Source organism: Dermacentor silvarum, chromosome 7 (genome assembly GCF_013339745.2).
Source record: "Dermacentor silvarum isolate Dsil-2018 chromosome 7, BIME_Dsil_1.4, whole genome shotgun sequence".
Lineage (NCBI taxonomy): Eukaryota > Metazoa > Arthropoda > Arachnida > Ixodida > Ixodidae > Dermacentor > Dermacentor silvarum.
Genome location: NC_051160.1, coordinates 142,302,399 through 142,328,878, shown reverse-complemented (window position 1 = coordinate 142,328,878; position 26,480 = coordinate 142,302,399). Strand labels below are relative to the sequence as shown.

General features: G+C 44.5%; 1 protein-coding gene across 1 annotated transcript in view; it reads right to left on the bottom strand.

Moving 5' to 3' along the window:
* The window catches only part of LOC119458498 (uncharacterized), a 37,745-nt gene extending 11,511 nt beyond the window's left edge, over positions 1 to 26,234 (bottom strand). Inside the window, exons 1-3 of the mRNA XM_049671636.1 lie at positions 26,106 to 26,234; positions 22,977 to 23,157; positions 9,807 to 9,965 (exon numbers count right to left, since the gene is read on the bottom strand). Of these exons, the coding sequence (XP_049527593.1) occupies positions 9,807 to 9,965; positions 22,977 to 23,157; positions 26,106 to 26,234 (469 nt within the window). The remainder of the gene's footprint in view (positions 1 to 9,806; positions 9,966 to 22,976; positions 23,158 to 26,105) is intronic.
* Between the last annotated feature and the right edge of the window lie 246 nt (positions 26,235 to 26,480).

Sequence of the window (26,480 nt, the reverse complement as noted above, 5' to 3'; positions counted from 1 at the left end):
AATCCGGTGGAGGTTTCGTGGTCAGGGCAGAAACCGTGTGGCCGGCCAATGGGGTCAGATGAGCGAGTGATATGCCGCGAGGAAGAACTTGCGTCGAGTAGCCAAAATTGAGGATGGGAAAGGCGGTGCCGTTGTTTGTAACTGCCACCACCGTATAGGAGAGCGCGGCGTTGCGTGTCATGGCGACCTCAGGAATAGGGCAGACAACGTAGTCGCCGTCGGATAGGGGCGGAAAGGCTGAAAGCTGGACGTATATTGCGGCTTGCGGAGGCAGTCGAAGAAACTCGACGGAGCGTAGGCGGGGTGGGCCGGCATCGACGCTGTCGGAGCACGATGGAAGTTCTAGCCGGAGAAGGCCCGCGGAGCAGTCGATAAGGGCAGCGTGTGTGGACAGAAAGTCGATTCCCAAGATGAGGTCATGGGGGCACTGCTCTAGAACAGCAAAAAGAACAGATGTGTGGCGACCAGAAATGGTGATGCGTGCAGTGCACATTCCAAGTACTGGCAGGTGTACTCCCGTCGGCTACTCGGACGGTAGGTGCAGTCGCGGGTGTCAGGACTTTCTGGAGGAGGCGCCGGAGGCTCGAGCTCATTACAGAAATTTGTGCGCCGGTATCAACAAGAGCGGTAGCTGCCACACCATCAACCAGAAATTCAAGAAGGTTGCATCGGGTATGAGGGACAATCAGAGGATTTTCAGGCCGGGTCGTACATGCAGCGTCACCTCCGGGGGCTGCACTGGCTAGTTTTCCGAGAGGCGGTCAAAGGGAGACCGAGAGCGGCGAGGTTGGGGCGAGCGGGACTGACGGCGCTGGGGCGATGGTGAACGGCTGATCCGGTTTTCCCTAGGAGGACGTTTAGCACTTGAGGCCTCAGAACGGAACGACGGGGCATATGGTGCACGGTCCAGGCGATTGTAAGTGTTCGCCGGGTGCATCACACACTATGTAAGCGATAGGACGTGGGCCAGAGGCTGCGGCAATGGCGGGCGATGTGTCCAATCCTAGAGCACGTGAAGCAGATGGGCCGGTCATCAGGTGTGCGCCAATCGGCTGGATTTCGATAACGTGGCCTGAAGGTCGTGTTCGGTCTTGCAGCAGCGACGACAGGGGCGACCGGGTTGGTAGCAGCATGACCGTTATCAAAGGTGGGTAAAATGCCCATATTCGCGACCTCTTGGCGAACCACTGCCTGAATTAGCGAAATTGGAGCGAGGTTGTTTCTTTGCATACCTTCATGAGGGGTAACGGGTCCCATGGCCTCGAGTTCTCGACGGACGATCCTGGTGACGTTTTCTGGAGCTTGCGCTTGCCGAAGCGTGGCTAAACCTTCGCATGAGGACGTGGCAGCCGTATTGGGAAGTCGGTCGAAGCGGTGAGTGATATGTTGACTTTTGGCCAGCTCAATACGACGACATTCAGCGATGACCGACTCCACCGTAGAGCAGTTCTTACACAGTAGCAGATTGAATGCGTCATCGGCTATGCCTTTCAGTACGTGGCCCACTTTGTCCGCTTCAGGCATGTCCTTGTCGACCTTGTGACACAGAGACAACACGTCCTGAATATACGAGATGTACGGCTCTGTGGACGTCTGAGCACGAATTGCGAGCTCCTGCTTGGCCGCTAGTTGTCGTCCGATAGGTCTCCCAAATAGATCGCGTAATTTCTGCTTACAGACGTCCCAACTTGTCAGATCTGCCTCATGCGTCTCGAACCAGAGTAGCGCGGTGCCCCGCAAATAGAAGATGAGATTCGCAAGCATTATCGTCGGCTCCCACTTGTTAGTGCGGCTGACGCGCTCATACATTGCCAGCCATTCATCGACGTCCACGCCGCTTGTGCCGTTGAATGTCTTGGGGTCACGAGGGTGTAAGAGAATGACCGGTGACGGGCCTTGCTCACACTGGGTCGCTTGGTCGGCCATTGTGGTGGCAGCAACGCACCATCCGCGGCGAAGATCCAGTTCCCGGTGTTGTAGCGAGCGTACCCCGCACGTCCACCAAAGATGTTACGGGGAGAATATATATATATATATATATATATATATATATATATATATATATATATATATATATATATATATATATATATATATATATATATATATATATATATATATTGTTGTATTGTACCCCGCACCTCCACCAGAATGTTACGTGTGGAAGGACACAGACGAAAGAGGCTATTTACAGGCTATTTACACTGAAGCCAGACAGCCAGGCCCACAATCGCTCGCACCAAGAGCACAGACACACTTCATCGTCTTTCCCGCGGAGGCTCGTCTCTTCAACATCTTTCGATGCTATCGTAATAATATATATATATATATATATATATATATATATATATATATATATATATATATATACAATGGATATATTTACAAGGTAAGGCGCACAACGCTACAGCAATCGTTCAGGAGAGCGCGTGCACACCAGAAAGCCACGCCGTCGTCGTCGTCCAAGCACCGACCACAGGATCGCCGCTCGTGACAATATGAACAGTTTTCTTCATGACGTCACAAGATCGAAACGCCGACATCAGGTGGCCATGCTCAGAAACTTAGTTTCTTTAGACAACAGAAAAACAGAAGATGCGCTGACAGACGACGCACCCGCCTTTCTATTGCAATTTGCTTCAGTTATCTCCCTAACCTCCTGGTTCTTATTTTTTGCTACTGTTCTACTCATGTTGAACAACGGTTTACACGGCTTCTTTTTCGTTACTCCACACTCATGACAATGCACAGAAAGATTCCCATCACGCTAATTCCCCACCTTCTTCCTGTGTTCTAGAAGTCTTTCATTCAGACACCTACCAAGTTGACTAATTAATCTGGAACCAGACTATAAGGGAACTGCATATACCACGCCAGACACACATGTTACGAAAGGATCACGATGTTTGATAGTGCAAGGTTCTTTCTTTTTATAGAAAGGATTAGTTATTGCGCAAAGTTTCCCTAGCTTCTCGGGGGGCGGAAAGCACCACTCTGACATTGCTACAATTTCCTATCTTCTTTAGGCGGTGAGAGGCATTGTGAATGTATGAAATTACTACAGTGCGGAATCCATGTCCTTTTTGAAAGCATCTTTCCTTTCTTGTTTGTTTTTTCAACTTACCCTCAGCTATACATACTAGAACACTGTCAGGATAACCTGCTGACATAAGTCGTGTCACTTCCCTTTGGAAACTTCCTGCCCTGGAATGAAAACAGCGTTTCTTCAGGGCGTTATCGAAACACTGCCCTTCCTTCCTTTCTTTCTGGGGTTTTACGTGCCAAAACCAATTCTGATTATGAGGCACGCCGTAGTGGAGGGCTCCGAATTAATTTTGACCACCTGGGGTTCTTTAACGTGCACTAGAACGCAAGCACACGGGCGTTTTTGCATTTCGCCTCCATCGAAATGCGACCGCCGCGGCCGGGATTCGATCCCGCGAACTCGTGCTCAGCAGCGCAACGCCTTAGCTGACTGAGCCACTGCGGCGGGTGAAACACTGCCCAGCTATTGCTCTTTTAACGAGTTTCGAATGGGATGAATGATAAGGTAACAGGGGTTTACATGCACTTGGATGATACTCTCAGCATACATGATTCTTAGTGAGTTTTAGCTTCAAACAAAGAAACCGTAACACACCATCTTCTGGAATTTAGTTCATTAATTTTAAAGGATTGCAACATTCGCCAAGAAGGGCTAAGAGCCGATTTACTTCCTTCTTTGCACTAAAAAAATCGTCTGCATATCTCACACATTCGCATTACTAAAACATTTGAGGTGGTGAAAAATTAGTCACAATAGGCTAAAAAATATCACTCACTAAGAGCAGGAGGTCTGTATAGACTCATGCTTAGCTCCTGTTCTTAGTGATATTTTTTTAGCCCATTGTGACTGACAGGCAGACATGAACTTTATTTGGTCCTGAGGAACTACGTGGGGACCCCCAGTGGCAAGTCCGTAGTAGTCGCTGGCCGCGTCCACGTAGGGGCAGGAAGACCGTACTTTTTAATGTTTTACTTTTTTAATTTCAACAAAAACTGATTTGTACATCCATGGGTATTCCCTTCGAGGCATCTCTATAGTTAGAGTTGGAATGAATATTTTTAAATGATTTATTTGGGTGTTGTAGCACAGTGGAGAATAGGAATGACATGAACGCAAGCTTAAAAAAAGTACATTTTGTGACTTGCTAACTGATCTAACGGGAGACAATAAGGTAAGAACACCATGTGCATTAACAGGTGATTTGTTTTCGCTAATCGACATAACATAGTACAGATGCAGCATGTCGAAGCACATCATTAACAGACAGGACAAAAAAATGATAGAGTGACCGAGAACTCATTCACTACATTGTTAACCCGCTTGGTCTGTGTTTTTATCTTCTTTTGCTCAGGTAGGACGCGCTCTGCAGCTCCTCCTTCAGACTTACGCCGCAATTCTTTCCCGCGCAAAAAAAAAAAAAAAAAAAAACAGCAACAATAATAATACCAAAAAAGACGCATGCGTTAGCGTCAACCTGCTGCCTTTATCGGACACTGAACTTTTTTTTGTCCATACGATAAGTTAGCATGCTAGGTCGCGTGTTCACGTGTGTGACGAGATACCGGCCACTATATCTTTTGCTCTGTCCCGTTCTTTTCTTTTCGATGGGGGCGGAATGCAAAGTTATCCGCCTTCATTCCACCCTGCGGATGTGCAGCCAAGGAGGTTTAAGAAAATTGCTGGAGTAGAGATGACGTCTCAAAAGTGAAGCCGGACCGCCGCCATCTTGCCATAGGCACAAAAAAAAAAAAACGTTAACGAATAGCCGGAATTATACGAAGCGCTTTCTTCCTACTCCGTTCTATTTAGGATGGTTAATTTTGCGGCACAGATATTGTTCGACGTCTTTCTTTTTGTCACCGGTTTGAGAAGGAAGCATAAAGGTTTTGTGAAATTTTATGACACACCATGATGTCAATACGCAGCCACAGTTAATGCTGTAGCCAGAAACCACGAACTCTTATGTTCCAATTAGGCTAACATTTACAATAATGATTAAAGTGAAATGAGCTGTGAGCGGATTTTAGCAGTCGCGGCTCTCCTTTGAGGGTAGGCAAACTCTGGTTTCAGCGGTGATTGTAAGAAACTGTGGGGGCTGCCACTCTAGCATTTTCCAAAACCTCCTTGTGTACAGCGGAGCTGGCGCGGACGTTACACTAGCACCACCACGAGTGACGCACGTCACGCGCACGCGCACGTGTGCGGGAGTGCAGCATGCATCCTCATTCTTCTAGGTCGTCCGCCAAGCGCAAGTGCCGTATTGAGCCAAATTAATGTTTTGAAGTAAATTTCGCCAGAAAATGCGTAAAGTACGACTTACACACAAGCTGCAGACGTGATAGCTTCGGATTGTTACTCGAATATACGAGAAAACATAAATCTGCTACGCGGAAAATAGAATGACAAAGCCCTTTTCCGGCTGCCGTTTCAAGTCTGTCTTAGTGGCCGCGTCCGCTAGGTGTCGGCACCATTAGCACATCCTACATGCACATTCTTGTAGGCCCTCCGTCTAGCGCAAGGGCGTTATTGAAGAAATCGAATTTCTCAAAGTAAAATGCGTCAAAGAATTTGTAAAGTACGACTAACATACAACCTGCAGACATGATAGCATCGGATTGTAATTTGAATATGCGAGAAAACAAAATCCTGTTACGCGGTAGTTCAAACACAAACGCCTTTTTCCAGCTGGCGTTGTTTGAAACAGCACGCAACGAAACATGTGAGGTCTACCAACTAGAGGCTACCAGCTTCGCTGTAACACGGCCGTGTACTGTGCATTGGGTTCACGTTAAAAAAGCGAGGGGATGGAAATAACACGGAGACCACCACTACGGGGTGCCTCATAATCGAATTTATTAATTTATTTATTGAAAATACTTTCAGGGCCCGAAGGCACTACAGAAAGGAGTGGGGAGAAAATGACAAGACGCGCAACTAACAAAAATAATACAAGGCATTTTGTAAAGCGATCTTGAACTCGTGATCATCAGTTATGCTTGCGATTGTGGAGGGAAGGTGGTTCCATGCGACGCTTGTCCTAGGAACAAAGAGTCATTACACAATTTTGTGCGACAAGACGGTAGACCAACCTTGAAGCGATGATCGGTCCTTGAAGAAATATAATGAGGTGGATGAAGCAGGATGTCCTTTAAATCGTTGTTATAATAATAGATTTTGTGAAAAAGATTAAGGCGAGATGACTTTCGACGCAACGAAAGGTCAGGCAAGTTTAGGGTTTTCTTCATAGACGTGACACTGGAATGACGTGAATAATTCGATAAGATGAAACGTGCTGCGCGATTTTGAATAGCTTCAAGAGTTTGAATGAGGGTGGTCTGAGTAGGATCCCATATAGCGCATGCGTACTCTAACTTAGAACGCACCAGGGTTTTGTAAAGTGTTAACTTCAGGGACGATGGGGCATCAAAACAATTTCGACGCAGATAGCCAAGCATGCGATTCGCGTTGTTAGCTACATATTCGACATGGGTATTCCACGAGAGGTTAGAAGAAATGTGAACACCAAGGTATTTATAAGTGTAAACAGATGGTAATGGAATATTATTGAGGGAGTAAGTACGCGGACAATGAGTGGTAGCGTGGCGAGAAACTCGCATGCTTTTACATTTAGTTGGGTTAAGTGTCATGAGCCATTGATTGCACCATTCAAACACCCTATCTAGATCGTTTTGCAGATTGGTATAATCAGCATGGTTAGTAATTTTCTGGTAAATTACACAGTCATCTGCAAACAGTCGGACAGTTGAGAAAGAAAGGCAAGTAGGAAGATCATTAATATAAATCAAGAAAAGTAGAGGGCCCAAAACGGACCCTTGCGGAACACCGGATGTTACGGGGGAATTAGGTGAACAAAAGTCATTAGCTGTCACATACTGGCTACGGTTAGAGAGACATTCCTTAATCCATGCAAGTACACTGGGGTCTATGTTAAGTTGATTAAGCTTGAATATAAGTAGGTCGTGTGAGACGGAGTCAAATGCTTTGGCAAAATCTAAATATATGCAATCAGTATCAACGTCATGATCCGCGTTAATAAATAAGTTCCTGGAAATAAATCCTGGGGTTTTGGCACGCAAAACTCGAGAATTAATAATATTAACCATTTGTTTTCTATAACATTTACAGTGAAATCTCGGTAACCGAAAATAGCTAAAACGGAATTACGGAATTTCCGCTTAAACATGGCAACATTCTTACTGTTGGTTGGTTTTGCATTAAGGCAATGCAAGAAAAAAAATTCCTTAAACGGAACCACATTCTTTTCACTCTGGCGATAATAGGGAACGACAAATTTTACCAAAAACCAATCCGAGCGGTCAATCTCAGTGGTGTTGCTACACGCGCCATAGTTTGAGCCTTTCTTCGGGTTTTATTACTAGTTCTCCAATTCTCGCCAACGCAGCTTTGGCTGGCTCTTGTGGCTGCAGTGGTTAATGTGACTCTACTGTGGTCGTGGGTACAGCTGTGGTTGCCGTGCGTTCACAATGTCGGTGAGCTGTGAGCATTCTTAGCGTTACCGATGGCGGCACATAAACGCCCGCCCAATGCGGCTGTGCTGCCGACGAAAATTAAAGTTAACGTTGACTTCGAGAATGGTCGCTTCACTAAAATGGCAATTTGTTTTGAAAGAATGGCATTTTAAGTGAAGCTTTAGAGAGAGAGAGAGAGAGAGAGATAAATAACATTCATTAGCACCGAAGGAACTAAAGCCCAAGTCCGGGCCTCCGGGTAGGCTCATGCCTCCTGGCCCAGAACGTTCTTGACGTGCTGCACCAGAAGCGGCCACCATAGTTTTTGAAACCTTCATGGGGGAGTGGTCCACTCCTCCCAGCTGCCAGGACGCTTGTTGTGTGGTAATTTGGAAAGTATTGCGTTTTTGAATATGGCGTTTGCAGGGCACTCCCACAAGATGTGTTTATTTGATGGATAGGCCCCGCAGTGTTTACAAGTGGGGGAGCCTGGGTCCCTGCTAATATAATGCGTATAGTGTGGTGTGAGTAATGTGTGTGTTTGTGCTTTTCGTATGATTGAGGCGTCTTCTCTCGAAGCTCGTACAAGTGTCGGAGGTGGTGGCCGGTGGTGGTGTCACGCTGAAAAGCGGGCCGATCCTGGCGATAGTGCAGAAAGGGTTCAAGCTCAATGCACATACTCCTGTGGGCTCGAGGACCTGTAACGCGCCCTTGAACTACCCTTGTCACACGTGGGGCCCAAAGAGACAACATCACCAGCCCTTCCCCTGTCGAGAAAATGGGGGTAAGGGAAGCTTGTCGTCCGATTCTAGCATGAGGGCTTCCGAAGCCCAGGCAAAACGTCAGTGAAGAGCCGCGGACCCCGAGTGGCGGGAGCGCGATGTTGAGGGCAAACGTCAGCGAAGAGCCGCCGACCCTGAGTTTAGGGCAAACGAAGCGGAACGCCTGCGACAGTGTCGCCTTGCCGCAAGCTTCGCTTCCCCCATTTTCTCGACAGGGGAAGGGCTCTGAATTTTTTAGCGTAAGTATGTTTTGTGCTGCTAGCTCTAGTCACCGGCTGCGCGCATGTAATGGCTATGTAAGAAAAAAGCTTTGTTATCACATCTGCTACACCTATTATGTGCTGTTGGCAACAAAGCATCTGAAGATTTTCAAAAGAGCTCATGTTTCGAGTTCAATCTGTCAGTAAAATGAACATCTGATAACCGAAACTTTTTTCCTTGGTTCCGTGATGTTGCGATTAATGAGAGTGCACTGCATGTCAATGAACGCGCAATAAGTTCTCGTTTGTCTGTCAGCATCAGTAGTGTGTGTTCTTATGTTCTCGTGTCCCCGTCTGAGCTGCGCCGCAGCCCAAAATATTGCTCAACCAACTAGCCCACCAATTTATGCTGAGCGAGTGAAAGTTTTGTGAGAATACGGGTACAGATTACCGTCGGGCCTCGGCTTCTCGCCACCGGTGAATGTGGCTTGCATCCTTGAAGCGGTACAATCACCCACAGTTAAAAAAAAGCTAGCGGACATGTTCGAATCTTATCAAAGCGAAACTTTATTGAAGCTGGTAAATAAATGTCACACTTAAATTATTCGCGTACAGTCATGTTTATTTTCATCCCTCCCATGCAACGTGTAATGTCATCCAATGGGTATCTGTGTGCGCCTCATAGGTGACAAGCTAGTAGGAACTGTGGGAAATCTACACTAGCGTATCGTGTCGGTAGGATGCGATACTGAAGAGGAGAGAAAACTAGGAAACGTTGATATTTGTTCATATCTAAAAATTACAGAGCATTGAAAACAAAGACGCAGGCGTATACATATACCCAACACAAGCGTCCACTATCAACTAAAGCACTTATTGAAGACACGGGTTCATCAATATACACTAAACAAGTTCCTAATATTCACTTCAATTGCGCGTGCAGTTGAACTGCATGCGCAGTCCAACAGTCGAAGTGTATATTTGACTGAAAAACTTATTGAAGACACGAGTTCATGGATATACACTAAACAAGTTCCTAATATTCACTTCAATTGTGCGTGCAGTTGAATAGTCGAAGTGTATATTAAGAACTTGTTTAGTGCATATTAGAAACTCGTTTAGTGTAGGTTAGAAACTCGTTTAGTGTACATTGAGGAACTCGTTTCCCAAGTAAAGTTTCCGGTTGATAATCAGCGCCTGTTGCGTGTGCCTTCGTGTTCATTTTCGGCACGATGTTATTATTTAGAGAGAGATTTGATACGGGATAGAGAAGAAGTGCGCATCTGACCGTGGCGACGTGTGGCGGCCTCGAGGACGGGCGTGGGTTCGGCGGGAGTTGCCATGGCGTCTGGGGCCGTCGTCAGCAGGCTCACGTTGACGGCCAGACGCACGTAGGGCAGCGGCCGGAACGTGCTACTCAGCGTCACCGCCGGCCACACGACGCCCGCTACGCACAACACGGAAAAGGCGCGCTCGCTCTCAAGCCAGCAGTGTGCAATTGCGCGCAACTGCGTCCTCGCACACGGCCCTTCCAGTTATTTGGAAACTAAGCTCGCGCACGTCGATAGGGCGCAATCAGGGCTTAAAGTGTCTTTTCACAGGAAGGGGGGGGGGGGCACATGGCACACACGCTCATATATATATATATATATATATATATATATATATATATATATATATATATATATATAGCAGTGAAGCGTTGAATCACAGGATCCGGCAGTGAAACAGGTCAAACAATACAAGCACGTAAGAAAACTACCCCGATTTTAATGACCTTGCGACCCGGAACCAGACTTCACTCCGGGCCACATCAACCGTATAATCGCGATTAAATCATTTATTAAAAAATTGGAGAGTTAGAATTGTCCCGCACAAGGCACCACTGGTTATAAAATCACCTCCAGTAACTGTCGAAAGGGTGCCGCAGTGCTACAGGCAACCTGCCGAGGGGGGCCGAGCCCCTCCTTAAAAAATAGAGAGCGCCCCCCCCCCCCCCCCCCCCCGACTTTAGGCACTGGGCGCAATCGTGGCGCCTGCAACATTTGTTAAAGAAACTGGCCTACGGGTGTAATTACAATAAAACCATTTCTCGGGCTCTTTGTCACGGGATCACCAACGTTGAAAAAGAAGACAATCCAGGCTTAAGAGCTAAAGTATTTCGACTTGCTTTCTTTTTCTAAAAAAAAAAAAATGCTACGTATGTGCGATGCATATTCGTAAACTGCGCACTTTCTTCACTTCCATGCTATGTTGTCGCGTCAGCATAAGCGCACATTTTATTTATTTATTTGACATACTACAGTCCTATCGACATACAGCAAAAGTGCACTGACAGAAACAAACAGTAATAAAGTTGGCACGCATGAAATACACGAATAAAAAAAAAAGCACGAACGAAACTGCATTTTTAGATTGTGAAAACAAGGCATCGAACAGTACAGCTCTCATAAATGTCAACCGCAAACGAAAGCAACCGAGAAAGCAGGCAGGAAGAGACAAAATGTTAACAATCGCTATTTTCAAAAATAACCCTAGGCAATTGAGGAACGAGTGAAAGCGGGCAACAAGTTACAAGTGTCGACGGAACGAGCTGTATTGAGTCGACATACCAGCGACAACTAATCCGTTGCATGTGTACAGACAGGAGTTCTGAGGTTCGTTGCGACCATTCCTATGCGAAAGCGGAACAGGTTGCTTTTTTTGTATGGATCATCATCATCATAATCACCACCATCATCATCATCTTTCTATTTGCATGTCCACTGCAGCACGATGGCCTCTCCCCGTGATCTCCAATTACTTCTGTCTTGCGCTAGCTGATTCCAACTTACACATGCAAATTTCCTAATTTTGAGCACCCCACCTAATTTCCGGCCGTCCTCGACTGCGCTTCCTTTCCCTTGGCACCCATTTTGTAATTCTAGTGGTCCACTGGTTATCTGCCGTACGCATTGCATGGCCTGCCGAGCTCCATCTTTTTCTCTTTATTTCGAGTAGAATATCCGCTATTCCCGTTTGCCTTCTGATCCACACCGCTCTCTTCCTGTCTCTTAACGTTGCTCCTAACATTTTTCGTTCCATCGCTCCTTGCGCGGTCTTTAACCGTTTCTCGAGCTTCTTTCTTAATCTCCAAGTTTCTGCCCCATATGCTAACCTTGGTAGAACGCAATGCCTTTACACTTTTCTTTTCAACTACAATGGTAATATCCCAGTCAGGATTTGGTAATGCCTGTCGTATGCACTCCAACCCATTTTGATTCTTCTGTAAATTTCCTTCTCATGATCAGGGTCCCGTGGGAGTAATTGACCTAGATAAACGTACTCCTGCTCAGACTCTAGGGGCTGAATGGCGGTTATGAATTCTTGTTCCCTTTTCAGGCTATTGAACATTACTTTTGTCTTCTGCATAAAAATATTCAACCCTAGTCTTAGACTTTCTCGGTTAAGGTTCTCAATCCTTTGTTGCAATTCATCTCCAGCGTTGCTGAACAGGACGATGTACAGCAACTATGCCCGGTAACGTCTCAATTTCGAAATCCTTATAAAGGTTCCGGACCACGAAAGAATATTCGAGTATCGTTTGGACTAACGATTTATTTACCAGTAATTTAGCGTCTTTAGATGCAAGAGGTAGCTGACGATGAAGATAACCCAACTTTTAAAGCTTTACCAAAAATTGGGTTGATTTGCTTGTGCCGCGAAAATTTACTTGTAAAGAGGACGCCTAAGTATTTGAATTCCGATATGCTTTTATATGAATGTCATGACAGGAATAATCAAAACATGATGGGGTGAGTTTGGTGGTGAATGGCTTCAAAACTGTTTTCCGGAGGTTTATATTCACCGGTCACTTTTCACATTATGTGAAAAAATGTATATAAAAGTAATTGAAACAATGATGATCTGCTGTACAAGTAAATATGATAAACAAGAGCACAGTCATCTGCATACAGCCGGATATTAGACGTGACGTCATGCAGGAGGTCGTTAATATAATTAAAAAGAACAGTCAGTAGTTCAAGACTGATTCCTGCGATACCCCTTAAGAATACACCTGAATGGTGTGAATGAATTATGATGTGCTTATGAATGATGTGCTCCCACATTTTTACATGTATACCATGTTAGGAAATGGGCTTATAATTGCATAAGACGAGCGACTTTCGTAGTGGGATAAATTTGGAAAGGCTGCACGAGGACGGCACCATCCTCGAGTTTAAACATTTCTGAGATATGAAAAATGATAGCCAGATACTGGAAAGTCCATAACGAGTATCGTACATAGCGTGGCTTACACATCTTTCAGAGTGTCAAAGTTCAACTCGTTGATGAAACCGCGTCACGTGCCACATCACTGCATGACACGATAGAAAGGATTTTATCTCGTGTTGACTCGGCCACTTCTGCACTTGCATCAATGCGTAATAGCCAAGATGACCTAGAAAATAGGTCTCGCCGGAATAATTTAATTTGTTTGTGGCTTCCCGACGCCGCGAAGGAGACATGGGCTAAATCAGAAGAAAAGATTGCGTCCTTCTGTACAGAGAAATTAAATGTATCACTCGAACTAAAATCTATGGAAATAGCACGTAGAATAGGACGGTACTTCGAGCACAAGAAAAGACCATTAGTAGTAAAATTTATATCCTTAGAAGAAAGACAACGTGTCCTTTCGGCCGCCTCGAGGTTAAAGGGAACAGGATTTGGCATTAGTAAAAACTATTTAAAGAAGGTTCGTTTTGAGCGCAAGAAGTTGTTTCAGTTTGTTAAACCACGTGGCGATGACTTCAAACTTACCTACAATAAGCTCAATATAGGGAAGGAAACCTACAGGTATAATGCTGGAACTGATGACGTAGACAGCACACAACCTCAATTTCATTGTTGTGAATTGTTGGTCTAAAAAAAAAGAGAACATGAGTTTGAATATCGTTTGAAATTGACAAAACCTCAAGTAGTGATTGACAAAGTCATGGCTTGATACTTCAGCCTACAACGGCGAAATATTTCCTTCAGACTGCACTGTGTACAGCAAAGACCGCAACAGCCATGGTGGTGGTGTTTTTGTTTTGATCCACAGCAGTCTGAGCAGCACTCCCATCAACGTAGAAAGCTGCCTTTGTGAAATGGTCTGGTGTAGGGTGATGCTCTCAAACGACCACACCGTGGCAATTGGATCATTCTACAGGCCTCCAAACTGCGGGTCACCGGAGCCTTTCTGTCAAATTAATGACATCCTGCTCGCGTTAAACACGACACATATTATTCTTGGTGGCGACTTTAACTTTCCCCATATTAAATGGGAAAGATTTTAAGCCGAAAAATAATTCCTCGTGTCTTATTTCCACAGCATTTTGCGAGATGATAAAAGCCAACTTTCTGTTCCAGTTCATTGAGCGCTCAACAAGGTTAGAATGAGCTAATGAAAGCATACTTGATCTGTTTCTCTGTAACGATCGAGATCTCGTGTCCAGCGTCACGGTAATTCCCCGAATAAGCGACCATGAAGTCGTTACTGCAAAATTAACGTATACTGCTACGCGCCGAAAAAGCCTACCGCCACCGAAGGTGTTCTTTTATAATAAAGCAGATTACTCATCCCTATCTCTGGAACTCGATGGCTTTCTACTTAAAATTTCGTCGACACACCTCAAACATTGACATTAATTTTGCCTGGTATTTGTTTAAAGCTAAGCTATTGTCATTAGTTCAAATTTACGTCTCATCACACATTGTATCTTCCCGACGACAAACTGATAAGCCATGGATGAACCGCAACCTTCGATCAATTATTAACCGAAGGCACCAATTATATTGCAAATATTGCGCATGCCCGGATTCCGACACGTATATTAAGATGAAATATTTAAACAAGACAATAAACAAAGAAATGAGAGTAGATGAGGCTACATGTAGCTCTGCGCACATTAGGTGACAAAATAAAATCTAATCCGAAATATATCTGGAAGTATATGTCAAAAGTAAAAGGAACAATAAAGTAGCTGTCCCTAATACTATAGATGACCTAAATTAGGGTGATGACGTAACCAGCAAAACTAAGGACTTTATTCACTACTTCCAATCAATATTTTCCGGCACTTCTGCTATTGTGGAAGACTTGCCGAATTTTGCCGATTTCGAACAAATGGAAAACATAGAAATAACAAAACAGGGAGTTGCTTCACTGCTCAAAAACGTTAAAGTTAGTTCCGTATCTGATCCTGACCACCTTTCAAACTATGCCTTAAAAAACTGTACTGCATCCGTCGCCCAATTTCTAGTAATTCGTTTTCAAACATTCATCGAAGAGGGGTCCTTGCCCAAAGATTGGAAAAGTGGTAACATAGTATCTGTATTTAAAGGCGGTGACAGGACAAAGAAAAAAAATTACAGACCTATTTCACCAATTAGCGTCTCATGTAAGCTACTAGAGCATATAATTTATACCAACTTAATGAGTCACCTACAGAGCAACGGATTCTTTTGCCCCACGCAACATGGGTTTCGACGGGGGTTCTCGTGTGACACTCAGCTAATCGAATTCACCCATTACATCGCATCATAAATAAATACCGGACACCAGGTTGACTGCGTGTTTCCCGATTTTCAGAAAGGTTTTGATTCTGCTGCACATAACCTTCTACTGATAGAATTGTCCGCCATCAAAATTCCAGCATCACTGACGAAATGGCTCGAGGCGTATCTGACTGGTAGAAAGCAGCGTGTTGTCCTTGAGGGACTGACCTCATCAGAGACCGAAGTCTTATCGGGCATTCCACAGGGGTCCCTCTTGGGCCCCTGTTATTTCTGATATTCATAAATGACATAGGAATGCGTGTTTCCAGTCACATACGCCTGTATGGTTGACTTCCTTTAGCGCAGCTCAGTTTGAGTATGAAGGGAAAAAGGGGACAGGTGACAGCGTGAGCGCTAACTTCCAACTGGTTTTATTTCATGACCCTATTGCACATTATATAGCCCGCTCAAAGCACACGTGACATAGCACACAAAAATAAAAAATAAAAAATAAAAATAAGCATGCGATTGCAGTTCATTTAACCTGTGTTGATAATCTAAGAAATTCACGTTCCTTGCTTGATAAAGCTAAAAAGGGTGTGCTTACGCACAGCTTTTTACATTTCAAAATGGCATCAGCCTCAATAATCTCACGCGTCACTTGATTGTGGCTACGTCCTATGATGATGCATCTGTCAAGTAGTGGTTTGCAGCCGCAAGATTTGCAATGTATGGCAAGGAACCCGCTTGATGAAATTTTGTTGTTAGCATTGTAATTATGCTCGCGCAAGCGATCGTTAATACACCTACCGGTCTGCCCAATGTAGACACTGTTACACGACAAGGGAAACTTATACACTACTGCGCGAGTGCAACCAACATACTTGTTAACATGTCTTTTTCCACATACTGGTAGCGCGTCTTTCTTAGGGTTAGTAAGTTTGCAAAGCCTATCCAGTTTATCAGGAACAGAGAAAACAACTCGGATGTTCGCTCTTTGTGCAACCTTTTTTAAATTGTGAGAAACATTGTGAATGTATGGCAACACACTTGTTTTGCAACCAGCGGTCACTGCAATGTTCTCCTGTCGTATGCGCTTCCGAGAATCTCTGAGCAAGCATTCTGCCACGGACACTTGTACTGGCATCGGGTAGCCTGCATTTGACAAGCGCTTGCTTTGCCCTTCAAAACTAGCGAACACAGCGTGGTGGCACGATTTTTTTCAGGGCATTGTTACTCGTGCTCGAGGTATCGAACGCATGCGACAACGGCGAGCCGAGGAGGCGGCATTGCGGGCAGATCACTGTCAACGTGGCAATGGCAGGAACGCGTTCGCTAACGACGTCACTAACGGCGCTGCCAATGGCGCGCGCGCTTGGATGCGACGTAGAGAACGACGTAACTGACGGCGCAGCCAATGGAGACGTTTATCGAAACATGTGGCGAACGGTTTTTCGTTTCGCCTAGCCATATACTGCTGTCGCTGTAAAAATCAACTTGGAAAACATTTGACCGAAGGCCTGTTCAGGCCTTTCTACGGCAGGCATGATGCATACAGGGACACCAGCGACAAAATAACGTAACTTCTTTTCTAACCTCATTAATGAAGTGCTCAGTTTTTTACCAAGATGTTCGGGGCCTACGCTCGAAATCCTCCTGTTTCTATGAGAAAATTCTAGCCTGCTCATACCATGTTATATGCTTAACTGAAACTTGGCTTTGCAACGACTTACTGTCTAAGAATTGCTTTCCACCGGAATACACAGTTCATAGATGTGACCGCCTGTATGATGCGTGCGTTAAATACGGCAGCGGTGTGCTAATTGCCGTGCGGAACAATCTTAGCGTTTTAAGGCGTGCGGACCTTGAGATTATACGAGAAACTGTGTGGGTTGAAATTCCTGTTAAAAGCGGCAAAAATTTGTTGCTCTGCGCAGCCTACTTACCGCCTAACATAAGTAACGTGCAGTTTTCTGAGCATATGAATGACTTAGTTGAAGTTATTGACGTAGCAAAATATAATATCCTAATAGCTGGCGATTTCGATGTTCCGTGTATTGTTTGGGATTCTTCACGCACGACATCCGTATCTTCGTCTCCTCGCTGTGATGCGCTGGTCTTCTTTGTCGAATTTCTTGGATTAATGCAGTTTAACAAGGTCCCAAAGGCCGCTGGAAATTTTTGAGGTCTGATTATGGCTAATTTCCGTGTTGCTGAGTCTTCTGTTGCTGTTAGCGGTTTAGTTCCTGTTGAACATTGCCATGTACCGCTCAAATTCGGAATTTTTCTAGAGGGAATTCATGTGTCGAGCGAGCCTGTTCGCTCATTTGTTTTTCCGAACGCTGACTATCTAGGTCTTTACCACTATTGCATGTTGCCGACTGGTCAAAATTGTACCGCGCCACAGACGTCAAAAAAGCAGTTAGCATGCTTACTGATAATGTAAGATGTGCTTTGGAAGCCTTCAGTCCCTGCAAAGAGTTTAGCCCTGCGCGCTATCCTACGTGGTTTTCTAAGGAATTGCGCGGTTTACTTCGTAAAAAGCTAAGGTACCATAAGAAGTTAAAGAAAACAGAATCGTCGGGGTGATACGAAATATTCAACGTCTTGCGAAGCGAGGTGAAACGCGCAATGCGTAGAGACAGTGATGCATACATTAAGTTTGCCGAATATCGCGTAAAATGCGATCCCAAACGTTTCTGGACCTATTTAAAAGATTACAGTTCTGAGCGGGACGAAATTAATGTCATAAAGCATCCTTCTCGTGGCACTCTTAGAAACTGCCACAATATCGCCAATGCATTCGCCTGAACATTTTTCATGGGTTTTCTTGAATACAGCGCATGTTCCTAGCTCTGGTGACTGGCAGTACATCTTTTGTGACCATTTTAACATTTCATGTTTTTCAGAACATGATATCGTGGCAGCCGTAAGTAAGCTGAAACCAAAGCATTATCTTGCTTGCGACCGAATACCAAGTTTTGTTACCAAAGGCTGTTCTTCTATTTTTGTTCCTCTTTTTACGCATATTTTTAATCTTGCTTTGCTTACGAGTGCGTTTTCTTCTTGCTAGAAGAATGCAATAGTTGTGCGAATTCATAAAAGTGGCAGCGTGAGCGACATGAAAAATTATCGCCCCATGTCCCTCTTGTCTCCGTTTGCAAAACTGTTTGAAATATCTATGTTTACACATCAGTCGTTTGTCTTTAAGCATAAGATTAGTATATGTTTGTTCAAGGCAGGTTTGTGGAAACAAACCTTGTTTCTTTTCTTGATGCTGCGGGACCCACTGTTGCTAATCGGAGACAGTTAAACATGGTATACTTGGACCTGTCGAAAGCATTTGATGTTTCTCATCACCTTCTTATCCATAAACTCTTAAGTTACCGCGTTATTAACAGCCTGTGCACGCTGATTAAAGACTACCTGTCCACTCGGTTAAATTATGTTCGCGTTGGTGCTAAATACTCTTTGCTTTATGGATCAACTTCCGGTGTTCCGCAAGGGTCTATCTTAGGCCCAATAATTTTAAATGTTTTTGTTAATAATCTTGAAGAATGTTTGCGTAATTCGAGTCTCCTTTTGTACGCTTATGATATTAAGCTTTACCGTGAAATAGAATCAGTGCAGAATTCTGTATTATTACAGGAAGGTGTGAATTCTGTCGTGGAGTGGTGTGCTTCTAACTTTTTTGCGTATTAACCCAACTAAGATACTTGTTGTTTCCTTTAGTCGCAAGATGACCACTTTATCATACGAATACTCACTTGATAACTTTCCTTTGAAAAGAGCGAGTTCTACGCGCGACTTAGAAATATTGGTTGACTGCCGACTAACTTTCGAACAACATGTTTCAACATTTTTAATGCATCTTACAGAAAGTTAAGTCTGATATCAAGAATGACAAAAAAAGTTTACGAATGTCAACTGCGTTGTTCTCTTGTATTCTTCTTTTGTCCGCACCAAGCTAGGGTTTAGTTCTGGTGTATAGAACTGTATTAGTTTGAACAATGTGGCTAAAATTGAATGTGTTCAGCGACGTTTCATTTGTATCCTGTACGATCGATTTCTGGGACGCCGTGTATTTTACGCCTATGAGTGTGTACTGCGCATGTTTACACCTCTAGAAATAAGGCGAAAATTTCGCGATCACCTATTCTTGAATAAACTAATTCATAACCACTTTTCCTGTCCGCGGTTACTGTCGGCTGTAACGTTCTGTGTGCCTCGCCAAAACTTGCGTAATCCCAGAATTTCTACGCTAACTGCTCTTGCATCTCTAACGCTATAACACGTATTGTGACACAACAAAATACTTTGCGTTACGATGTTGACATTTTCAGCTCTTGTATTTGCTCATTATCTGACTTCTGTCATCGACGTAATTCAATTCTTTTGTTGCATTTTACCACTGTTCTTTCAGGTTTTCTGTTTTGTTTGTTGTTTTTTGTTTTCTGTTCTTTGTGTAACACAAGTGCACCAATATTAAGGCGTAGAGCTGTTCTTGGGAACTTTCACAAATAAATGAAATGAAATGAAATTAAAATGAACAACACAAGTTACATATTACCCAGAACAGATCGTCCGCTAAAAGTACAATAGTACAAATGCGGTATCAGTCTGTATAAGCGTTCCTTCTTTCCTGAAACTGCGGACGACTGGAATAAACTGCCGCATGAAATTGTCACAGCAACGCCATATGTGTATGAAAATTTTGTTGTCGCAACATTTGTATGTTTAGTACAAAAAGTTGTTTTGCTTCAGATAGAATAGGAGATTAACCTTTCCTGTCTACGGCTTTTATTTTGAACCTCAATTGTAATATTGCCTTAATCGCTGTACTTATAAAGATATTATTGTGTTGTATTATGTATGACATTGCATTTATATTGTATTTCATAATAACCTTAGCTGTAGTGCTGTATTCAGTACTGTATTTTTCAATATTAATATTATGTTGTATTATGTATTAGATGTATTCTTTTGAACCGTCAGCCATCTGTATTTGAACATACGTAAAATACCCCTACTCCCTACCCTACCATACCCCCACTCCAATGCCCAACATTGGGCGCTGTAGGTATGTAAATAAATAAATAAATAAATAATAAATAAATAAATAAATAAATAAATAAATAAACTAATGTTTAAATAAATATCAGTTTAATTGAGATACTTACTCATTTTTGATTAATTTTTGCTTTTTGCCGCACTGTAATTTTTCCACTTATAGAGTGCATAAATACTAGCATATAATACACTTTTGTCTTTTTACGTAAATTCACGTTATTTTTGTGGTGAGGCGGTGTCTTGCGGCTCAAGGGCCAGATGTGGCCATGGAGCATCATGCAAGTGGTGATGAGTTGTAGATGAACCAATGAATTACGTAGGGTATACACGTAACATAACTGTAAAAAGGCGTAAAAACAGATGTTGAAAAGTAAATTCTGAGGTTTTACATTTTCAAACCAGGATTTGATTATGAGGCTCGCCGTGGTGGGGGAATCCAGATTAATTTTGACCACCTGGGGCTCTGTAACGCGCACCCATTGCACGGTACACGATGGTTGTTGCATTCCGACCCTCCTGGAATGCGGCCGCAGCGGCCGGGATCGAACCGGCGACCTCGAGCTACGTAGCACAATGGCATAGCCGCTGAGCAACCGGGATGGGTCACTGTAGCGGTAAAGTGCGTAGAATGTATATGTATTAAAATTAGCACAACGACTCGTGAGGTGTGCTATGAACATAACAGGTAGGGCACAAATGGGTGGTGTGCTAAAACGCGTCGGGGGCGACAGTTTGCGAGATAGACGGCTGTCTTAGCTGAGCCCTTGAACGCAAAGGCGTGGAGGCACGTGCTATAAAAAAACGCTACTGTCAAAGTAGCAGCCTCTGGTGAGAGGACGTGCTCCACATTTCTTGGGCTGATAACATGCAATGAAACAACATTATGTAAGAAGCTTAAACTTGTTTACTGTCAAAAAACAGGCCTGAGAGAAAGAACATTGCCGGATGAAGAGGAATATGCTGTCCTTATACAAAAAAATTGCGCATTACTTAAGGTTCTGCTTCCCGAGATTCTAGCCAGGCGTAAACGATGGCCAGCCTCTCCTCCCATATAGGGCAGGTTTGCCACCAGCCAACCAGTAATTGTGTGTGCTGTTACGTGTGACGCATTCTGAGTGATCAGAAGATGACGTCAGCTTGTCTTTTGTATTTTTCCTATGTTGGGGTTAAGCACATGCACTTTAATAAAGGTTTATGTGTCCCACATACGTTGCCAATAGCTCCCCAGTTTCTTGCGCAGGAAAGGCTGCAGATCAATTAGCAGGGACAGCTATAGATTAATAGCTAGATTTGGTTGCCATGTATGTGGGGATTTCGTCGGCTAGCATGTTGACCTCGATGCCTATGTGGCCAGGCACTCAGCATATTATCACATGTTAATGGGATGCATAAATATTGCACAAGATTGAATAAAGCGAAAGAATTATACGATTCTTACTTTTTATAGATATTAAAGCTTTTACGACGCTTAAGGAGTTCGTAAATATAATTGCCTTCCGTAGTTTTAATTCTTTGATCTGTTTCACTGCTGGCAATATTGCATAGGCCTCTGTCACAAAGAAATACTCGTTTGGATGAGCAGGAAATGAGATCAAGAGAAAGATGGACCGACTGCTGCGTAAGATTCACCACCATGTGAATTTTATGCGTCGGTGTGAAATTTTGGACAAGAGTACTTCGACAAAAGTTCAAGTAAGTTCATTCTAATGTGAATCTCAGGAGCATGCTTCGAGACCTCCACAAACGACGTGTAACATTCTATGAGCTGCTACTTCCATGGGGGTAACAACTTCGTTGGAGTCATTAGGGGGCGTTTGATATGTGGAACACCCATGTCTTCACCGATATTCCTCACACGCAAGGAGAAAGACTCCCCCAGTCCTGGTAGAATATACTAAAATTGTAGCACACGTCTAATTGTGTACGGGTGTGTAACAAGGATGTTGACAGTTATAGCGTATATTCGGGAAATATGTGAAGCTGGAGTATGTCCTTCGCAGATGCCTTGAAACCTGATTATATTCCACGTAGAGACGTTGTATAGGACTTGTTCTGAAGGCGTCTGTGGCCAGGCGAATGCGTATATTGTCAACATATTCCAGCATCTTCAAGGCGCTCGGAGTAGCCGACTGATGATATATGGTACCGTAGTGTAAGCACAATCCCTAACAATATCATTCTGGCTGTCACAGCAAAGGATGCCGGTCAGTTCAGTCGCCGAATCTTTTTCTATTGTCTAATTGGTGGGTGCATTCTTCGCTCTCATCTGCAGGAGTCATGAAGGAGATAGTGGCCGAATACTGCATCAGGGAGGCCAATTCCTGTCCTGGTGAGGGAGTGATTTTGTTGAAGCTTAGTGGGCCTTCCTAATTCGGTTGCACCTGGACTAGTATAGCCCCACCAGCTCTCGGCAGTTTTTTTTCCGATGTCAGGTGCCACTCCATGCCTGAAAATGTAGTGGACTGGAGGAGGATTCGAACTTACGACCTTCAGATTAGAAACCCGGTATTCTACATCTGCTCCTTGCCTCGCTGTACTTGCTTGCGTATAAAAAGTTTGCAGTTGCCAATAGACGTTTCATCGAGAAGTGATCATTTCCGAAGGCTTTACATAGCGAGCAGCCAGTATCAGTTTCGATACGATGTCAGCAAAACTAATTACCAGGGAGGCATGAAACAACGTCATTAGGAAACGTGCATTCATCAATGATAAGTGCATTATGAAGCACGGACTCCGTACATTTTTCAACTGTATAGATATACCGGATGTTACAGAAATTAAACAGTCAACAGATCGTAGTGGCGGAGCGGAGGTGCCACAAAACACTGGCGTTGTGCTCAAAGGGCTACAAAGGCGGCAGGTGACCTACCCGGCGTGAATCCGACGTAGCCGAGCGTACCCGGGAACCAGAAGACCAGCGTAGCCGCGCTGGTGAGCAGCACGGCCAGGGCTCCCAGCACGTTGTAGCTGACGTGCTGGCTCAGGAGATCCAGCGCAGACTGCAACGCCGGCCGCAGCATGCGCCCGAACACCGGCAGCACCTGACGGACCTGCGGCGTAAGGCGCTGGCTGAATGAACGCCGCCGCGAGTGCATACCTCCCGATTTTTTGTTTACAGTTTACAATACTGCGCTCGTTCTGCAATTTTACGAATGTTGCGTGAAGTTCTCCGAAAAATAAAGTCCCTTCGCGAAAAAGTTTAAACGTGTCGAGGAATGGGGCGGCGCAAGAGTGCGAAAAATACGTACGAAAAAGGAACTGGGATGCGTCGCCCTTTTGCGGTAGCATCAGACGCCACATACTAATGGGGCGCTTGCTTCGAGCAAGTTCATCTAGAAAAGTTCCTGAAGTAGGTGCAACCGACAGCAGTAAATCCGCTGAAAAAGTCATTTTTATTTATACAGGATGTGCTTCTTGTCACAAGTTGTCAGTATCGATCTTCTGTTGCAAGTTTGCTGCTGCTTGGCAGCGGTGTCTAAATAAAGGCAAATCGTCGTTAATAAAGTGTGTATGTATCTCATAGAAGGCTTGTGTCCAGGGCGAACTTTAATAAAATGCGTATTATTACCTCTCTTTCTCCCACTTTCTCATGTCCGCGGAATTATTACGAATTTTAATGTTCACAGGTTAGCAGGCATGCTAGTACCATCCACGATAGGTGGTATAGCCCGTATTCAAACTCGAAGAACCGTGGAACCGGAGGAAATCGAATACTTGCAGTCAGCCAATTGGTGTAATGCGGGCAGGCATGCCAGTCACTGCGATTCGTTACGCGACGCTGTACTGGCAGTAATTATTTGTGCTAGTACCCTGCCCGCTCCAGCTTTTAAATTCTGCTACTTCTCACATTAAAAGAGAACTGGAAAATAAAAGTCCCAGTGCCGAAACATGACGCATAAGTGACTCTACCACGCACGCTGCCACCAAGGCGACGTGACGTTTAAATTCTTATCTCTTCTAATAATGATACAATTTGAACAATTATTTCGGTAAAACACTTCTTAAACGGCGCCTTACAAGTTCCAGCTTATAACCTAAATTTCCAACAGGGCTGGCGAGGGGCCCTTTACGAGAAGGGCAGCATGAATTAGAGAGGGAAAAAGAGGTGTACTTTATTGTCCGAACGATTCATTGCCTGTGCCGTCGTCAGTGGTATGACACATGCGGTGTTGTATTGAGGTTGGCAAATTTGCTGGAAACATGGATCAGAGAGAAAATGAGCGTAGGTGACGTTCTACACTCTAAAGTCAGCAACTTTTATTATAAAGGGCGAATATTTTCGCTTTTTATGGCATCCGCTATATTTTGTTTAGCTTGACTAATGACCTAAGCCAGAACTTGAATTGCTCGTGAGGCGTATAGCTGACATCAGCCAGAGTAAAATTTAGTGGAGTGAAACTTAGGTGATTGCGTTGCCATGACAGTTGTGCTACAGCATGATGTGCTGCATGATACATGGCGCTAAAGTTGGCGCTAAGAGTCCATTGTGCCTGTAAATTTTCATAATGTTGTGCTACGTTATGATAGGAATACATTGAGCTCTTCAGCTAAATATATATATATATATATATATATATATATTGACTTCTTATAATATGAATATATATATATATATATATATATATATATATATATATATATATATATATACTAACATAGCATACTTGGAATGTGATGATTGTGACGTCTCGACAGCTGCGCACGTGTGCCCCCTTACGAGCCCGCAATTTCGTGCACACTGTGACGCGCTGCCGTGCATACGATCAACACACCTCGAGATTTCTTTTAGACACCGCCTACAATGCTATAAATACACGCGTTGCCGTCGGCGGGTTTGAACCTCTGTCTCCCAGCTCAGCATCCCGATGCTCTAAGCATGCATCGGACCACGATCGCACGCACGTTTCTATCGAGCGAAAGTCGCTCTTCGATGTGTTTTTGGTGCGTGTATCACGTGGTAGTTTCTCGCAAGCATCCCTAGGGACAGCTAGCGCTTCGAAACGCTGTGTTTTAAACCCTTGATACACAGGCGGCCTTAACCGTGGTTAACGTAACCGAGGTTAACGTAACCACGCCTGACGAGTTGTCTGGCGTGCCGCGTCTACAGGCCGCATTGTCTGGCTGTTCACGCTGTACGGATCTGGTGTCAAAACTCGAGTTAATGTTAAACCTTGGTTTATGATTCTGCGCCGCAGTGTGTTGGAATTCCAGCGGAAATTGAACTAGCGGCGTGCCTTATTCATCACCACCGTGAACCATGAATATGAATGCCATGTAACTCCGCCGGACTGCGGCTGGGGTTAACTTTGGTTAAGTGAGTAACTGCCCTGAAGCTTAACCGCGGTTAAGGGCACCCGTGTAGCAAGGGTAGTAGACCGCACGGCTTTCGGGATTAGCCCTATATTTTGTGAGAGGAACGTGATACTTGCAGATTGGTTGAAATCCGCCTATCATGCTAGCGCATTTAAACGTCTATTCTATACATGTCTGGTGTGGCTGTGTTCAATCATTTAGTGTAAGGAATGGCGTTTACCCACAAACTGTGAAAGTGGGCACCGTATGGCATTACTCTGTTTAGAGTGAATGGCTGAGATTAAGAGCAAGAAGTACAGTTGGGCCTATGAGGGAACGCGTGCAGCACATCACTGGCTCTTCGGTCACCTAACTAGTAAAAGGCACGGTCAGCGGACCCGGAAGCCATGCAGGAAATGAATAAAATCGAAAAAGTGCCCAAGACTTCTGGACTTTGTTCATGCCGCCGCGCACTGCTCTTGTCTATTTCTGTATAGACGAAAAATAAAGTTTGATTTATTGATTGGCTGATTGATAAGGGGGAGTCTCCTGACGCAAGAAGGGAGTAATTGGAAATCGCTGGAAGTGCGCTTCGTCCTGCAGGGGGCTGATGAAGATGAATATGAAGATTTGGGTGGCAATTTGTATGACGAATAAACTTGCTTTTGCGGTAAGAATGCGCTACACGATGCGCTTTAGGACGTACCTCGTTCATCGTGTCCTGAACCGTGAGCTGCGCCGAAGGGGCGGCGTCCTTGGCCGCAGCAGCGGTTGCCAGCAACGCCGGTGACGTAAGCGTGGCGCACAGCAGAAAGGAGGACACGGCCCAGTGCATGGTTCAGCGCTCGTCTCTGCTCCTTGCAGCGTCGGGTACGGAGGACCAGGAGCGGGCACCTTTACAGACTTGTGTGGTGCTGTAAGCAATAAAGGGAGCGCGAATTCCCGCACAGAAGGATTATCCCGCAGTGGCGATTTGTGACAGCGCTATTCGCAAACGAGCTCTGATTAACAGCTCATCATTGCAGAAGCGCTGTACATTCTAGCCTGTATAAGTTTCCAACCGGTTTAACATAGAGACGTC